Source organism: Molossus molossus, unplaced genomic scaffold, assembly GCF_014108415.1.
Source record: "Molossus molossus isolate mMolMol1 unplaced genomic scaffold, mMolMol1.p scaffold_m16_p_6, whole genome shotgun sequence".
Taxonomy (NCBI): Eukaryota; Metazoa; Chordata; class Mammalia; order Chiroptera; family Molossidae; genus Molossus; species Molossus molossus.
In genome coordinates, this window is record NW_023425399.1 from 42,655,542 (window position 1) to 42,672,752 (window position 17,211).

A 17,211-nucleotide genomic window follows, 5' to 3' on the forward strand; every position below is an offset into this window, starting at 1 on the left:
CGCTCTCTAATTAGATTTCACTCATATGCAAGACAGAACAGTCTGGCAGAAAGTAACCAGCATTAAAATAACTCAAAGGCAGAGCACTGCCTGGCATGGCCCTAGCAAGAATAGAGATAGGGTTTGCTGCTCTAGACCTGTGGCCAACCCCAGAAGCCCCTGTCCGGGTGAGCATTGGCACTGTGAAGAGTCCAGGTCAACTGGAGGATTGGCAAGGAATCCAGAGACCTGGTGCTCTTCCCAGCCTGGTCGCTACCTGGGTGTGGCTTTGGGTGTTCTCTCTCTCAACTGATCTCACCTCCACTGCCCTCAAAAGCATCCTGGAAATAATAATAATAATAATGATACCTGCCTTGACTTCTTGGAATGCGAAAGGTGACAACCTGTCAGATTCTAAGGGGTCATTTGTAAAGACAGACTTTAAAGAGCTGAAATTAACATTTCACATTGTGTCTATGGGCCCTTTGAGGAAGGAGGTGTTCTTTTATTGTCAACAGTAGGCTCAAAAAAGAGGAAGTGTCAGATCTGCAATGATTTTCATGGGACTTATGAGGATATATGAAGACATCAGCAAGAAGCTGCAATTTCTCACAGTCAGTCCCCCAAATCATGTTGGAAGCAACTGTTGGGCACCGTCTCACTCTGAGTGTTCCTTCCATCAGGAGTCCTGAGCACCTGTTTGGTTCTAAAATGACTTGCAAAGAAATAGGTTTTCTAGAACCTCTTCAAAACTGTATCTATCACCTAAGAGCCTGGTAGGGATGGATGTTCTTGAGAGAGATAGCCAGGGTGCTGGTGACAGCAGACACAAATCATCTCTGCCAGCTCTGCGTAAGCCCTTCCAGCCTAGGTGGGTGTCAGTAGTTGCAGAGCAGCAAGCCTGTCTGAGCTTCTCCCGGAGCAAATCACATCTTTGGGAGGCTTAGAGTCTGATGGTACATGGAGCACTGAGCTGTCAGATTTATTTGTCAAGGTGTACCTTGCAGAACAAGTGTCCACAGCAGCCTGAAGTTACTCACTTTGTATTTTTTATCCTTGTCCCACTGGGTCATTTTGCAGTGTGAAGGATGCTTCAGAAGTGCTGTTTTGGGTGTGAAAGAATAGGACAGGTAAGAAGGATTCCCTGTTTATTTGGTGCATGTGCACATTGCTGCGTGCACTCTGTGGTGCCCTAGGCAGTCAACCTGGGCAGGTGGCAGCCTGTCATCTACAGAAAAGCAAATGGAGGCAGGATGGACTGAAGGCCTGCCCAGGATTCTCTGTTTATTTATTTTTTTCTGAGAGAAGGGACTCACCTGTGGTGCTGATACTCAGTGTGCACTGCTGTGTGGGTCCCATGCTGTTTCCTACTCTCAGATGCTGGTGAAGAGCTATTTAGCCACACAGTTGACATAAGCAAAAGTTTGAGCTTCCCTTCTTTCCCCAGCCATTACCTGGTCATTCTTCTAACAGAACGGGTCCTATTTATTCATTTCTGTACTCATTCATCCAGTGTTGTGTGTGTGCCACATTGTGCCAGTCACATCACTGTGGTTCTCTTACTTAGTGGAGAACTTGTGAAAAATTTGTTCCCAGGGCTCCCCCACACTGGCAGCACCCCGGCCTTCTGAGTTGCTTTGCCTCTTCTGGTCTGTCCTCTAAGTCTTTGGCAATGATCACCACCAGTAGTACACTGACTCACCTGTCACTCTCAGACCAGGGCACTTCAGTTACTGCCAGTGCTGCATCCCAACCATAATTCACCTTTGCTCTTTCCCGGCATTTCCTCGGTGGTCCCCACCCTCACCATGGCCTTTGCTCTTCAGCCTCCTGCAGTCCTTTATTTTCCTGTCTGTGGTCATCTGTCTGTTGGTTTCTCATCAAATGGCGTGCACTGCCTTATGCTGTCTGCCCTAATGTGTCTGACAGTAAAGAGTAAATACACAGAGGATGATGCTGGTCTCTGGAGTTTGTATGCCTTCTTAGCCCTCCAACAAGACCTTAACTCCTGCCCTATCATCTGTGCCAGCTTCCACTGGCTCTCCCTCATCTGCTTGTACCAACTCCCTCTCGACCTCCCTGAACTTGGGGACTTACCCTCTTCTTGAGGCCCACCATTCTCTGGCCACACTGTGTTCTTTGCTGCAGTGCTGTGATACTGATTGCTTTTTTTGGCTGCTCCCTGCTCAGTGGATGGGCTCTGAGACTCTGTCCTGTCTACTGGGCTGCATTTTTCTCCTGATGCTAACAGCTAGGTTATGCCCTGTTCCATGACTGCCCCGAATTGATGGTTGAACTTGGGGCCATACTCCTCTCCCTTACTCTGGTATGCCTCTTCCACTGCCATTCAAAGGCTACATGGGACAAGTGCCAGGGACATTGGAAAGCTATCTCTAGGCCTGTGTTTCTTTTGTGCTTCCCTACCCTAGACTTTTCCCCAGCTGATTAAAGTAGAGTAATTGTTGTATTTGATCCTTGTGACTTCTTCAGTTATCAGGGCAAAACACACAGGCAAACTGAGGTCCTGCAGCAGCTTGTTGCTAAACCACCAAGGAGCTGAACTCATGCTAGGACCAGTTTTTCTTTAATTTAGCAAACAGGGATGGCCCTGAGGTCCCTTCCTGCATATTTTCTACCAATAAAGACAGCTTCAAAGTAGGGTGACAGCTTTGCCTACTATATGCTGCAAGTGGAATCGTGGGGGTTGCCAGCAGCCCCAGTTTTCTCCACTTTAAAATGGGGATTAAAATAGCACCCTTCATACTTGCCAGGTGCTTAGAACAGGGCCTAGCTCATCATAAGTGGGGATCACTAATTATTTACCTGATAGATAGTCAGCTCCAGGAAGCCAGGGCTCTGCTTGATTCTGTGTGTCCCTAGCACCTTGAATAGGGCATGACTTGTAGATGGTGCTCAATAAATACCTGTTAAATGAAGTTCATAGATTAAACAAGAGAGGACCTGTGCCTCCCTGGAAAGAATATGGAGTTTGGTATCTAGAGTCTGGAGTTGGTCCCATCTCAGCCATTCATATGCTGAAAAACCTTAAATAAATGTCCTGTAACCTACTGAACATCCATTTTCTCATTCATTTCAATGGGGATGTTATAAGATATTTTGCTTCCAGCAAACTTACCTAAATGTGGCTTAAACAGTACAGAGCTCGGTGACCTCCCCTATAGGACAACTAATTCCTTCTCCTTGGTCCTGCCACGGTTCTTCAGAGGTTTCTGTGTACCTCAGGATGTCCCCTCCTCGTTCTGAGAGCTGCCACCATTCCAAAGCTCCTTTTTCTTCTGTGTGTTCTTGCACCTGTATTTATAAGGGAGGGATGCCTTTCTTTGAAGCCCCCCTACAGCCCCCTCGGGTTCCATTGGATGTGATTTCTCCCAGACGTCCCATGGTAGCAGGGTCAGACACTGCCATTTCTGAAGTAGAAGGCTGCTCGTACCAGAAGGGAGGCAGGAAGGAGCTGGGAGAATTACTACATTTGTGGTGTAGGCAGCTGATAGTGACTTCTCTGTGGGATGTTGATGATAATAGAACTGTTATTGGGTTGTTAACAAACAGGATCACATAGGTGGAGGTGCAACATGGGGGTCCATAACAGATGTCCCATATCTATCCCACTGACATTGCATTTGTTCAGATACATGTTTAAAAATAAAATGAACGCCTTTGGGAGGAGCTTGTTCTCTCCTTTATGGCCACCGTCTCCACTATGTCCTATGGTTTTATACTTAGTTACTTTACTCGTTTTGCTACTTGCCTGGTTTCTCAAGGCATTTGAGTTTGCAGGCCCTGTGGTAGAATATTGTAATATCCATGTTCAACTAGATTCTTTTCTCTCTCTCTCTCTCTCTTTTTTTTTTTTTTTGGTCTTTTAAAGTGTATCTAAGACTTGTATTAACATTCTCAATGGGTGTTGTTTTAGTGATCAACTCAAACCCAAAGAATTAAGCTCTAAAGTGTTAAGCTGGCTACAGTCATTTAAAACAAATAATAGTGAGGTGTTTTGGGGGGTTAGTTTTCTTTTGCTCTTCACATCTCAAAGTGTGAAGATTGAAACTCTAAACCCTGTAATCAACTAGTTTATTCTTATGTTATATCATAAGAGCATGAACATCTTCATTAAAAAAGAAGATCCTGTGTTTTCTCAGTGGATTTAATTATGAGTTGGGAAGATTTGGATCTAGATATTCCAATCTCCCCTGTTTTGACCCACCTTTTCTGAGATCTACCATAAGAGGTACAGGCTGGCCACAAGATAGCTACTTGGGGCCCTTGCAGTTTCTGTGTGCCCACAGCTGCCTTGACAGGTTGAATTTCTCTCTGAGGCACTAGAGCCAGTATGGTTTGGACAGTGTCTTTTTTGCAATATGGACACTCTCATCATTTAATAAAAAACAACCAAAAGTACTCATTTTCAGTGTTTGTAGACCATATATTCACAGGGTCTATGGTGGTTTCTGTTTCTCCTTGACAAACATTCTACCTGCTAATTTGAAAGCTGATGATGTTATACATGAGTCTATATGCAGTACCATTTTTTTTTCCTTTCTCTTTCTTTTTCATTTGTTTCCTAAAAAAAAACAAAAAAAAAAAACAATCCAACTGCTTTCTTGCCTTTAGATGTAACTTCCACATTTTGGTTGCCTTGGAGTTCAAGTTTTCTGAGAAAAGGCTTAAATTTATTAAGTTGGTTCACACTGTTCTTATAGAAGATTTTACTTTGAGGCATGGAGCTATATATGGTTAACATTGTTTTAAGATAAAGAATCAACATTACATTGTGTACAGAAACTTAGGCTATGCCTGTTCCTTAAATAATTATCACACGTGATTTATAAGCATGGTCCGTGAGGGGGTAGGTGGTCAAATGGACTTTTTTGTAGTTTTGCACCCTTGATGGAGTCTCTGAGTCAGTGCCGAATGCGAGGGGTGCTGCAGCCACTGAGGAGCTTCCTGGAACTGGCTGTCATTGAGAATTGTTTCCCATCACCTTCCTAGGATCTGCCTTTTCAACAGCATTAAAGAGTAGAAAGTAACTTCGAATCAAGATGGCGGCGCAGGTAAACACGGTATCGCGTCCTCCCACAACCACATCAAAGTTACAACTAAACTACAGAACAACCATCATTCAAAACCACCTGAAATCAAGCTGAATGGAAATCCTACAACTACGGAATTAAAGCAGCAGACACATCGAGACTGGTAGGACGGGTGGAGGCACAAGGGGCTGGTCCCACACCCACGTGTGGCGGATAAAAATCAGGAGGACACCTCGGCTGGGAAGGTCCTCCCTGAGGACTGAGGGGTCCCCGTCCCACACCAGGCACCCAACTCAGGGTTCCAGTGCCAGGAAGAGAAGTCCCCATAACTTCTGGCTGGAAAAACCAGCGGGAACTGAGGCTCAGGGAAGCTGAGGCGGCTGGCGCCCCAGGCAGCTCCTTAAAGAGCCCACGCATGGACTTTTCAGACTCATCGAGCTCACTCCTTCTAAGCTTGGAGGGGAGGCAACTGGAAGGGCACCAGAGACATACAGGGAAGAACTGACCTATTTGGCACTGGAGTGAGGGCTGGAGAGGGGGCTTTCTCCAGGACAAACGTGCTGTCAGAGGCCTTTGTTCCTTTGGTGAGCCCTACCCTGGGGCAGCAGACAGCTGCCATACCTGGGACTCCAACAACCTGGCTCACACTGGTAGCCCTGCCCTGGTGATTTCCTGAGGCCCTGCCCCACCCAACTTTCAGGCCCACCCAAGCTGTTGCCACTTGCTTAACCATAGGATTGGCCTGTCTTGGATCCTGCTTCAGGCTTTCCTAAATTCTTTCAAACAAGCAGCATCGGGTCTCAGCGAGCCCCGTACCTCTCATTAAGTAATACACAGAAACAAACACAGGGAGGCAGCCAAAATGAGGAGACAAAGAAACAGGTCCCAGATGAAAGAACAGAACAAAACCCCAGGAAAGAACTAAGCGAAATGGAGAGAAGCAATCTAACAGATGCTGAGTTCAAAATACTGCTTATAAGGATGCTCAATGAACTTAGTGAGAACCTCAGTGAACTTAGTGAGGGCCTCAAGAGCATAAAAATGGACCAGTCAGAAATGAAGGAGGCACTGACTGAAATAAAGAATAATTTACACAGCTTCAATAGTAGAGTATGTAAATACAAAAGCAAACCATAGATTTGGATTATTAGGAAGCAAAAAACGTTCAATCAGAACAGCAAAAAGAAAAAAGAATCCAAAAAAATGAGGATAGTGTAAGGAGCCTCTGGGACAACTTCACGCGTGCCAACATTCGCATCTTGGGGATGCCAGAAGGAGAAGAGAGAGAACAAGAAATCGAAAACCTGTTTGAAACAATAATGGCAGAAAACTTTCCTAATTTGGTGAAGGAAACAGACATACAAGTCCAGGAAGCATGGAGGGTCCCAAACAAGATGAACAGCAAGAGGCCCACACAAAGACACATCATCATCAAAATGCAAAAGGTTCAAGACAAAGAGAGAATCTTAAAAGCAGCAAGAGAAAAGCCGTTAGTTACCTACAAGGGAATTCCCATAAGACTGTCAGCTTTCTCAAAAGAAACTTTGCAGGCCAGAAGGGAGTGGCAAGAAATATTCAGAGTGATAAAAAGCAAGAAACTACAACCAAAGCTGTCATTTAGAATCGATGACCATATAAAGAGTATACCAGACAAGGAAAAGTAAAGGAGTTGATCACCACCAAACCATTATATGAAATGATGAAGGGTCTTCTTGAAGAAAAAGATAAAATATATGAACAAAGAAGATGGCAATGAATACATATCTATCGACAATGGAATCTACAAACAAAATGAACAGGCAGACCAGAAACATTCTCATAGATACAGAGAACATTTTGTTGGTTGCCAGATGGGAGGAAGGTTAGGGGAATGGGTGAAAAAGGTGAAGGGATTAAGAAGCACAAATTTATTGCTAGACTGACAAACCTCAAAGGGAAAGGGCTTGGGGGGTGGGGAGAAATAAACCAAGGAATTTATATGCATAACCAATGGACACAGACAATAGTGTGGGAAAAGGCGGGAGGGGGGCAGGAGTGGGGAGTAGGGGGTCAATTGGGGGAAAATGAGGAACATCTGTAATACATTCAACAATAAAGATTAAAGAAATAATAATAAAATAAAATTAAGAAACATTAAAAAAAAAAAAAAAGAGTAGAACATGACTAACAGGTTGGAGCACAAACAGACCTTTGCATGAGATTGAATCTTAGTAAGGGGAGGCTTGGTTTGGTTATATCACTGGTTATATTCACATTTTCTGTATTTACTCTAAAGAGGGGAAACAAAGCGTGATTTTTAAAATAGAAATCATGCTTTTCAGTGTCTAAATTGGATACACTTATGATTTTATATATATATATATGTATGTGTATGCAAAGTCTGTCTATGGATACACACAAATATGTAATATACACATGTATATACGCAGACACTGATGGTAATGTCAACGGCTGGCAGCAGAAGGCAATGTATCACAGTTCACTGTAGAACACTGATTTCCAGATGTTTGGATTTCATGGACTAGGAATATAAAAAAATAAAAAAGAAATGGGAAGGTCCAGCATAGGTTGCCAACTTCATGTTTTCAAAGATCATTAAAATATATATATATATATATAAAATCTAGAATGTTAACTAGATTTATTATGGTGATCATTTCACAATACAATTGATCCCTGTGAACAACACAGGTTTGAACTATATTGGTCCACTTTATATAGATTTTTTTCAGTAAATACTGTGAATGTATTTTCTCTTGTGATTTTCTTAATAACATTTTCTTTATTCTAGCTTACATTATTGTAAGAATACGGTATATAATACATATAACATACAAAATATTTGATAACTGATAGTTTGTGTTATTGGTGAGTCTTATAGTATAGGCTATTAGTAGTTAAGTTCTGGGGAGTCAAAAGTTACACATGGATATTTGACTGTGCGGTGAGGATGTGTGTGTCAGGGCCATAACCCCTCTATTGTTCTAAGAGCAACTACGATACAAATACTGAATCATTATTTTGTATACCTAAAACTAATATAATGTTGTATGTCAATTATATCTCAATAAAAATTTAAAAAAAATGTATAGTAAAGGCCCTGGCAGGTTTGGGTCAGTGGTTAGAGCGTTGGCTCGTGGACCAATGAGTTGTGGGTTCGATTCTGGTCAAGGGCACGTACCTCGGTTGCAGTTCATCCCTGGCCCTGGTTGGGGTCGTTGGGGAGGCAACCAGTCGATGTGTCTCTCTCACATTGATGTTTCTCTCTCTCTCCCTGTCTTGCTCTCTCTATCAGAAGATAGAAGATAAACAGAAAAATATTCTCAGGTGAAGATTTTTTAAAATGTGCAGTAAAATACACATAACATAAAATTTACCATCCTAATAACCATTTTAAGTGTATAATTAAACAGTGTTAAGTACATTCACATTGTGCAATCCAGGATCATTTTACAAAGAGAGAGAGAGACAGACAAACAGAAGGACTCCTATCTACTATCCTCATCATTTCATGAAAAAAAAAAAAAGCATTTTAACACAAAAAGGGAAACAAGGAAGACCATCATCTTAGATGCAAGAAATTTCTCCCTAACCTGTGGTAGTATAGTTCAGAGAAAAATAATTATCCAGGTAAAATGTTAGTACAGAGAAAAACATATCAAGGAATTCTGTACACCATTATTCAGATTTTTAAAAATGCTAACCTTATGTCATCTTTGCTCCAGATCATCCCTGAATTGTTTGTTACCAGGCCATAGTAAGACAAGAGCTTGTATTAGAATGGAATGAGCTATACCACTCTAAGCACACAATTCGGTGGCCAGTACTTTTTCACAGCAAGCTTTTGTTGATGAAGGAAGCTGTATGTTGGTTTACATCCTGTCATGAATGTCTTATTGTTAGTGGTCCAAGTGCCAATAGAGAGCAGTTTGCGTAGTGGCACTGGTCAACAGCCCTGTTCTAGATCTGATTATGTTTTTATAGACATGCAGGTTATAGTTGAAACCCATATATATTCATTCCACTATGATTCTATTCTCTTCTCTTTTTCTCCAAAGTTAACTAATGTACTGAAGTTGATTTGTGTTCTCCCAGTCTATACTGTATCTGCACAAGCCCATTAGAATACATAGTGTTGTTTTCTGTAAATGGAATCCTGCCTTATACAGCCTTCTGAAATTTAATTTGGTTCACATAACATGATTTTAAAGACATTCGTTTTGATACATGTAGAATTGCTTTACAGTATTGCTTTTCGTTACTACACCACATTATATTGACCTATCCTCCTGTCAGTGGATATTTGGGTTGTTTCTAGGTTTTTGCTAATGCAAAACAACACTGCAGTGCACACTCCTATGAGCCTTTCCTGCCCACACGCATGTGATTGTATCTAGGGGAGTTATCTGGGAGGAGAGTTGGTGGGTCAAAGGTGAAGTGATGTCTTAATTCACAAAATCTAATTAGCATCTTAACCAACCTAGTTGTTTAGTACAGCTTTTCAGGTAGATGAGGAATGGGAAAGATAACATATGTCAACCATCAATAAAATTGGTTTTCTGGGCCAAATTGAGAGCTCCTGATTTTTGATCTGTCTGGATTTAACTCAAAATCTGTCTGTAACATAGAGATGACCTGGCAGGTTGGTTATGGTGACTTCTTTATTTTTAGATATGGGGCAGGAAACAGTTGGGAAAAGCCAGCCTTCATTAAGTTTCCCTTTTCCATGTGAACTAGAAAATGTTTGTAGTCGTGGTCTGGGAGGCAGATGAAACTGGGTGTTGCTGTCACTTGGACTTTGTTACAGACAGCTTTTTTGGTCCAAGAAAATCCCATGGGTCAAAACTTGGCCAATCTTCTTGGCATGCTTCTCAGTAGACCTTTCTGGAGTGGCTGTGCTCAAAGTGTCAGATGATCTGAATTTCTTTCGATCATCTAGTCTGTGGTTTCTTTGGATAGTTTTGAGGGATATCCAAGGGAGACGTGGACTCAGGTTCCCTTGGGGTTGGATGTCACAAGCATGTCCCCAGCTGGTCTGGAGGAAGTCTGAGAGGGTTCCTGTGGCCAGTGTCCCTGTGTAGCCACCACCAACCTGGTAGGAGCACTTTGAGTTTTGGCTATAGATGAGTCAAGTGCATCTCAAAGAACAAACTGAGAACTGAGACAATGTCTAAATGTGCTTAATGTACTTTATTCACAGCCTCTCTCTAAATTTAGCAAATAGTGGAGTGTTTTGATCACTCTTTAAAAAACAGTAAATGGAAAGAAAAAGCTATAGAGACATCAAAGAAAAAAGTAAGACTGAAAGTATTTTCATGTCTCTACTCAGCCTGTCAAAGAAGCCTGTTAATTGACCGTTCTCAAATACCATATGACAAGTTGAGTTATGGTGGGGGGTGTCTGAGAGAGATCACATATATGACTAATCTGTGTTAATGATGCAGGTGCCTGACTGATAGCATTTTGTGTATAATTTGGCACATGAGAACCACTGTGGTCACCAAGTTATCAGACAAAAGCTGTTTCAGTGGTTGCTATTTGTGAAGTAATTGGTGTTTTGGATATACAGGCACATGTTTACATCTGCAAAATAATTTTTTTTTCTTTTGATAATCAGCTGTCAAAGCTTGAAAAACAACAGCAGAGGAAAGAAAAAACCAGAGCCAAAGGGTCTTCTGAATCAAGCAAAGAAAGAAACATTCCTCGCAAAGAAGATCGCAGTGCCAGTAGTGGGGCTGAGGGTGACGTGTCTTCTGAACGGGAACCGTAGATGTCGGGGACGAAACTCAGGTAGGAGGGTCTCCTCTCTGTATAGCTCCATCTTCCCACGTTGTAGGCAAACAACAATGAACAGAGAACAAAATGGCTTTTGAGGTTGAATTCATTTCATGGACATTCATCTATAGCTTCCTTAAATCCACTGTGTGTGTTAGCATCCTCAGTTGCTTATGTCAGTTCACAACTACTGCTACTATTAGCATTTCTAGAATGTTTGCAGTTCCAGAATCTTGACCAGGAGCTTCACACGAGCACCATTGATCTCTCCTTTCCATTCTCGCTCTTGGCAGCTCCAGTGGAGACCATTGCCATCTGCAGCAGCCTCCTCTTATAGTTTTCAGCCTAGTGTTCTCCCATCCTTCACTTCATCCTACATGGTATTGCTAGTTTACTTTTCTTAAAACAGAGCTTTATTCTCATCACTTCCATGCCCAGGAATGCATCTCAGTTCACATAGTGACTTGAGACTAATTCCACTTCTCTGCTTGTTGATTAGAGAGCTTCTAATTGTGAGTTGCCAAATTGTGAGAGAAAATATTCATAGGGTGGGTTTCTGCCTTCTCTTTCCCTTATGAGAAGGGGGAGGCTAGAAGTCTATCTATGAAATGTCCTTCAGGATGCACACTGCCAGATACTGAGGTGTATTACAGAGCCCATAATTGAGCACAATGGAACCGGCTTACAAACATGAACAGACCAAAGGAACAGAATAAAGAGCTCAGAAAGAATGGGTTGTTAATTCATGGATAGTGCCAGCAGGCTGGGGTGGGAGAGGACAGATTGGAGGGGAGTTTTTCTGGAGCTGCTTCTCAGATTTCCCCTGCCCTCTGGGGAGCATGCTGGAGAGAACATCCCAGCACCCACTCTGTTCCCCAAGTGAAATATAAAGGACTGGCTAACAATATAATGCCGAGGGGTCTATCTTTTAGGCCATATTTTCATAGTGGGTAGTCCCTTGGCTTAGAAGAAAAATTCCTTCCTATTTCCCTTCTTGGGCTGAGGCCAGCTGCCCAGCCGTCATGCTTTTTCACTCTTTTGGCCCCACTCAGGCACCGCACCATGTCTTTTGCCTTTAGTGTAAAGATTATAAATAATAGCCCTTTCCCTAGTAAGCTGGAGCCTTCCCACAAGTTAAAAAAAAATTAAAATTTTAGACTCCATGATGAATTGAATGAATTGAAAAGAAATAGAAATATAAGTACTTATCATCCAGTAACCAACACCCAGCTTATCTACCTAAACATACACACATGCACGTACACACACACACACACACAAATGTACCTTGGAGCTTTGTATTTTTAAATGGCTTTAAAAATTATAATGCCACCTAGTTGATTTCTTTATTTTTAAATTTGTTTTATTTTATGTAGCTGATACTTTATTTACTATTTTAAATTTATTTTAAAATTATAGTTGACTTCAATATTATATTAGTTTCAAGTGTACAACATAGTGATTTGACATTTATATACCTTATGAAGTGATTACCACGAGAAGTCTAGTAACCAAATGTCATCATACAGACTTACTACAATATTATTGACTATATTCCCTATGCTGTACATTATATCCTTGTCTTATTTAATTTATAAAGGGAAATTTCTAAGTCTTACTTCCATTTGCCTTTTTTGCCCATTCTCTTCACCTACACCCCTCTGCCAACCATCAGTTTGTTCTCTATATCTATGAGTCCATTTCTGTATTTATTCATTTATTTATTATTTTGGTATGTGCCCCTAGTGGGAACCGAACCCGAGACTCTCTGGTTCGTAGGCCGACGCTCCAACTGCTGAGCCAAACTGGCCAGGGCTGTTCTTTTATTTTGTTTTTTAGATTCTACATATAAGTGAAATCATATAGTATTGGTCTTTCTCTGTTCGACTTATTTCACTTAGCATAATACCCTCTAGGTCCATCCAAGTTGTTTCAAATGGCAATTTTATTCTTTTTTATATCTGAGGAATATTTCATTGTGTGTGTGTGTGTGATCTTTTTTTTTTTAAATCCTCACCTGAGGGTATTTTTAAATTTATTTTCAGATAGAGTAGGAGAGAGAAAGGAGAGAGAGAAACATCGCCTTGAGAGGGACACATCAACTGGTTGCCTCCTACATGACCCCTCCCAGGGCTGGGGATGAACAGCAACCAAGGTACTTGCCCTTGACTGGAATCAAACCCGCGACTCATTGGTCCATGGGCCCGTGCTCTAACCACTGAGAAAAACTGCCAGTGCACATCTGCTTTTCTAATTCATCTTTATTGTTGAAACTATTGCAGATGTCACTCCTTTTTTTTACCCCATCGACCTCCTCTTCCCCACTCCAGCTCCCCTCTTGCCTTCACCACACTATTGTCTTTATCCATATGTTTGTGCATGTAAACATGTACATTATATCCTTATCTTAGGTTTATCTCTTCCCTCCTCCTCTTGCCCTCCCCCTTCATCTGAAGTTTATCAGTCTATTCCCTACTTTCATGTCTCTGGATCTATCTAGTTTATTTTGTTCATTATATTCCACAAATAAGTGAGATCATGTGATACTTGTCTTTCTCTAACTGGATTATTTCACTTAGCATAACACTCTCCAGGTCCCTCTATGCTTGACTCAAAGGGTAAGAGATCTTTCTTTCTCATAGCTGCTTAGTATTCCATTGTGTCAATGTACCACAGCTTTTTTATCCACTCATCTACTGGTAGACTCTTGGGCTGTTTCCAGATCTCAGCTATTGTAAATAGTGCTGCTATGAACATAGTGGTGCAGATATTCTTTCTGATTGGTGTTTCAGGATTCTCAGGATATATTCCTGAAAGTGAGATCACTGGGTCATATGGCAGTTCCATTTTTAATTTTTTGAGGAAACACCATATTGTTTTTCATAGTGGCTGCACCAGACTACATTTCCACCAGCAGTGTGCTAGAGTCCCCCTTTCTCCACATCCTCCCCAGCAATTTGTTGTATGATGATTTGTTGATGGCAGCCATTCTGGCAGGTGTGAGATGATAACTCATAGTTGTTTTAATTTGCATCTCTCTGACGACTAGTGACATTGAGCATTTTTTCATGTCTTTTGGAATTTTGTATGTCCTCTTTGGAGAAATGACAATTCAGGTCCTCTGCCCATTTTTTAATTGGATTGTTTGTCTTTCTTTTGTTGAGTTTATGAGTACGTTGTATATTGCAGAAATTAACCCCTTATCCGATGCATCTTTGGCAAATATGTTCTCCCAGACAGTGGTTTCCCTTTTCATTTTGATGCTAATTTCTTGTGTTGTGCAGAAGCTTTTTAGTTTAATGTAGTCCCATTTCTTTCTTTCTTCTTTGTTTCCATTGCCCTAGGAGACACATTGGTAGAAATATTGCTACACAAAATGCCTGAGATTATGCTGCCTACATTTTCTCTAGGAATTTAATGATTTCATAGCTTAACGTTTAAGTCTTTTATCCATTTTGAGTCTTTTCTTGTCTATGGTATAAGTTGGTGGTCAGTTTCATTTTTTTGCATGTACCTGTCCAGTTTTCCCAACACATTTAATTAATTAATTTATTTATTGATTGATTTTAATTATTTTTAATAGTGTGCTTTTTGTTACACATGTTTCTCCTTTTTCTCCTATGGACACCCTCCTCCCCATCTACCCCACCCCATTCCCAGCTTTGTTGTCTGTATCCATTGGTCATGCATACATGCATATAAGTTCTGTGGTCTATCTCTTCCCCTTTATCCCCCCTCTTCTAAGGCTTGTCAGTCTGTACCCCACCTTTATGTTTCTGGGTCAATTTTGTTCATCAGTTTGTTTAGTTCATTATATTCCACAAATAATTGAGATCATGTGATATTTGTCTTTCTTTGCTTGGCTTGTTTCGCTTATAATACTCCCCAGGTCCCTCTATGTCATCTCAAAGGATAAGAGATCTTTCTTTCTTACAGTTGCATAGTATTCTATTGTGTATCTGTACACAGCTTTTTTTATCCACTCATCTACTGATGGACACTTGGATTGTTTCCAGATCTTAGCTCTTGTAAATAGTGCTGCTGTGAACATAGGGGTACATATATTCTTTCTGATTTGTGGTTCATGCTTCTTAGGATATATATATTCCTAGACATAGGATCACTGGGTCAAATGGCAGATCCATTTTTAATTTTTTGAGGAAACAACATATTGATTTCCATAGTGGCTGCACCAGTCTGCATTCCCACCAGCAGTGTACTAGAGTCCCCTTTTCTCAACACCCTTGCCAACACTTGTTTGATGATTTGTTGATGGTGGCCATTCTGACAGGTGTGAGATGATACCTCATAGTTATTTTAATTTGCCTCTCTCTGATGATTAGTGACATTAAGCATTTTTTTATATGTCTCTTGGCCATTTGTATGTCCTGTTTGGAGAGGTGTCTCTTTAGGTCCTCTACCCATTTTTTGCTTGACTTCTTTGTCTTCCATTTGTTGAGTTATATGAGCACTCTATATATTTTGGAAATTAGCCCCTTATCTGATGCATCATTGGTGATCATGGTCTCCCATATAGTGGGATCCCTTTTCATTTTGATGGTTGTTTCTTTTGCTGTGCAGCAGCTTTTGAGTTTGATGTAGTCCCATGTGTTCATTTTCTCCTTTGTTTCTGTTGCCTTAGATGATGTATCAGTGAAAATTCTGCTGCATATGATGTCTGAAATTTTGTTGCCTGCATTTTCTTCTAGAATTTTTATAGATTCACGAGTTACATTTAAGTCTTTTTATTTTGAGTTTATTCTCGTGTATGGTGTAAGTTGGTGGTCTAGCTTTATTTTTTTTGCAAGTAGCTGTCCAATTTTTCCAACTCCATTTATTGAAGAGACTGTCTTTACTCCATTGTATGTTCTTAGGGTATTTATTTAGGGGTATAGAATTTTTTAAGAATTAGTGTAACACATAACTTTCTGTGTGCATTAGAATTTGGCCTAAGAATAATTCCAGTAGAGAGTGTATCATGGACATCAGCATTCTGTGGCCACTGGGAAGCCTGGAAGTGATTTAGCCATTTCTGTAGGCAAGAAAAACATGTGGGGGGGCTCCAGGGCTCCATGCATTGAGGAAGTGACAGTAGCTGTATGTCACAGAACTTCCCGGAGGACACATTCTCAATAAGATAACCAAGCACACAGAAAGAAGGGCAAGAAATGAAAGTGGGCATGTTTTTCTAACATCTCCCAAGTTTAAGAGGCAAAATTTCTCATAGACTTTGTAGGTATCTATTTTTGTTTTTCCAAAATTAATGAAGAATTTAAAAATCTGGAATTGTTTTTATTCTAAAGATAGTGCAGTTTGGGTAGCACAGAACCTGAGGTAAATTGTACTGTTGTCCTGTCAAAACACCCAAAAAACTAGCCAGAGAGGGAACACAGCAGTGGGGGAAGCAAACTCAAGGAACACAGTGTTTTGAAAAGAGTATACAGATGTGTTTTCCTTCCTTTTCCCTATAAATCAGGTTTACTGCAGCCATATCATCATTATTGCCCTAGGAAAGAAGGTGAGTAAAGAGGAATGATGTAGGGAGGAGCCACTGCCTGGCAGGAGGGAAGGAAGAAAGCCCTCAGGTTAGAGGAGTCACTGGGAGAGAGAAGATGGACAGATGGAACAGAGGCCACACTTGGTGTTCTGGCTCCCTTCTGTAAGCCAGAATTCTTGGGGTGGGAGTTAAGTTGATGTGAAAGCTAGAAGCCATAAGAGCCTGTGCTCTGGTCCCTGGTGGGAATTCTGGAAGGAGACTTCTGTGCAGGATTGCTCCAGGTCTCCAGGAGGGAGATGAATAAAAGGGCCAGTCAGACATGATTAGGCACTAGGAGATGAAGGTAACTAATGTAAGGCATCGCCTATCATGGGAAGGGTGAAGAAGAGAGCTGTGTGGGTGTCCATTGGGCTGACCATGGGTCTTGGTGGAAGGCATGATATTGAGCCTGCCCTAGAGGTTCTAAAGGAACGGCTTCATCCAGGAGGGCAGAGGGAGGAGCCATGACCTCATCTCTTAACAGTACAGGACATCCCTGCATATCTTAGAAATGACCTCCTTCTGGCTTCCTGGGTAAGACTTGAGGGGTCTGTAGTGCTAGTGAGAACTGAGGTAAGAATAACTCAGCCAGGGAGGGCCTCTGGCCCCTGAGCAACACAGTACCTCTCACTGGTGTGCACCATCGCCTAGATGCTGATTCTCATTAGCCACCTGACCACAGAGGCCACTGAAGACTCAAGAGAGTTGTTTTGACACAAAGATGACTGTGCATTCAAGATTTACCCAGCTGCTACTCAAAAGGGTGGAGGTTTGTGAGGAAATTTGAATGGGCCTATGGGAATGCAGAAGCCACATTTATTTTCTTTCATACAGTGATGTAGTACAATCTGGGTTTTTTAAAAGTTTTTA

At 41.4% G+C, this 17,211-nt stretch overlaps 1 protein-coding gene across 1 annotated transcript in view; it reads left to right on the forward strand.

Annotated features, from left to right (window-relative positions):
• The window catches only part of DTD1 (D-aminoacyl-tRNA deacylase 1), a 237,654-nt gene that overhangs the window by 202,458 nt on the left and 17,985 nt on the right, over positions 1 to 17,211 (forward strand). Inside the window, exon 5 of the mRNA XM_036245664.1 lies at positions 10,648 to 10,820. Within this exon, the coding sequence (XP_036101557.1) occupies positions 10,648 to 10,800 (153 nt within the window). The 3' untranslated portion in view covers positions 10,801 to 10,820. The remainder of the gene's footprint in view (positions 1 to 10,647; positions 10,821 to 17,211) is intronic.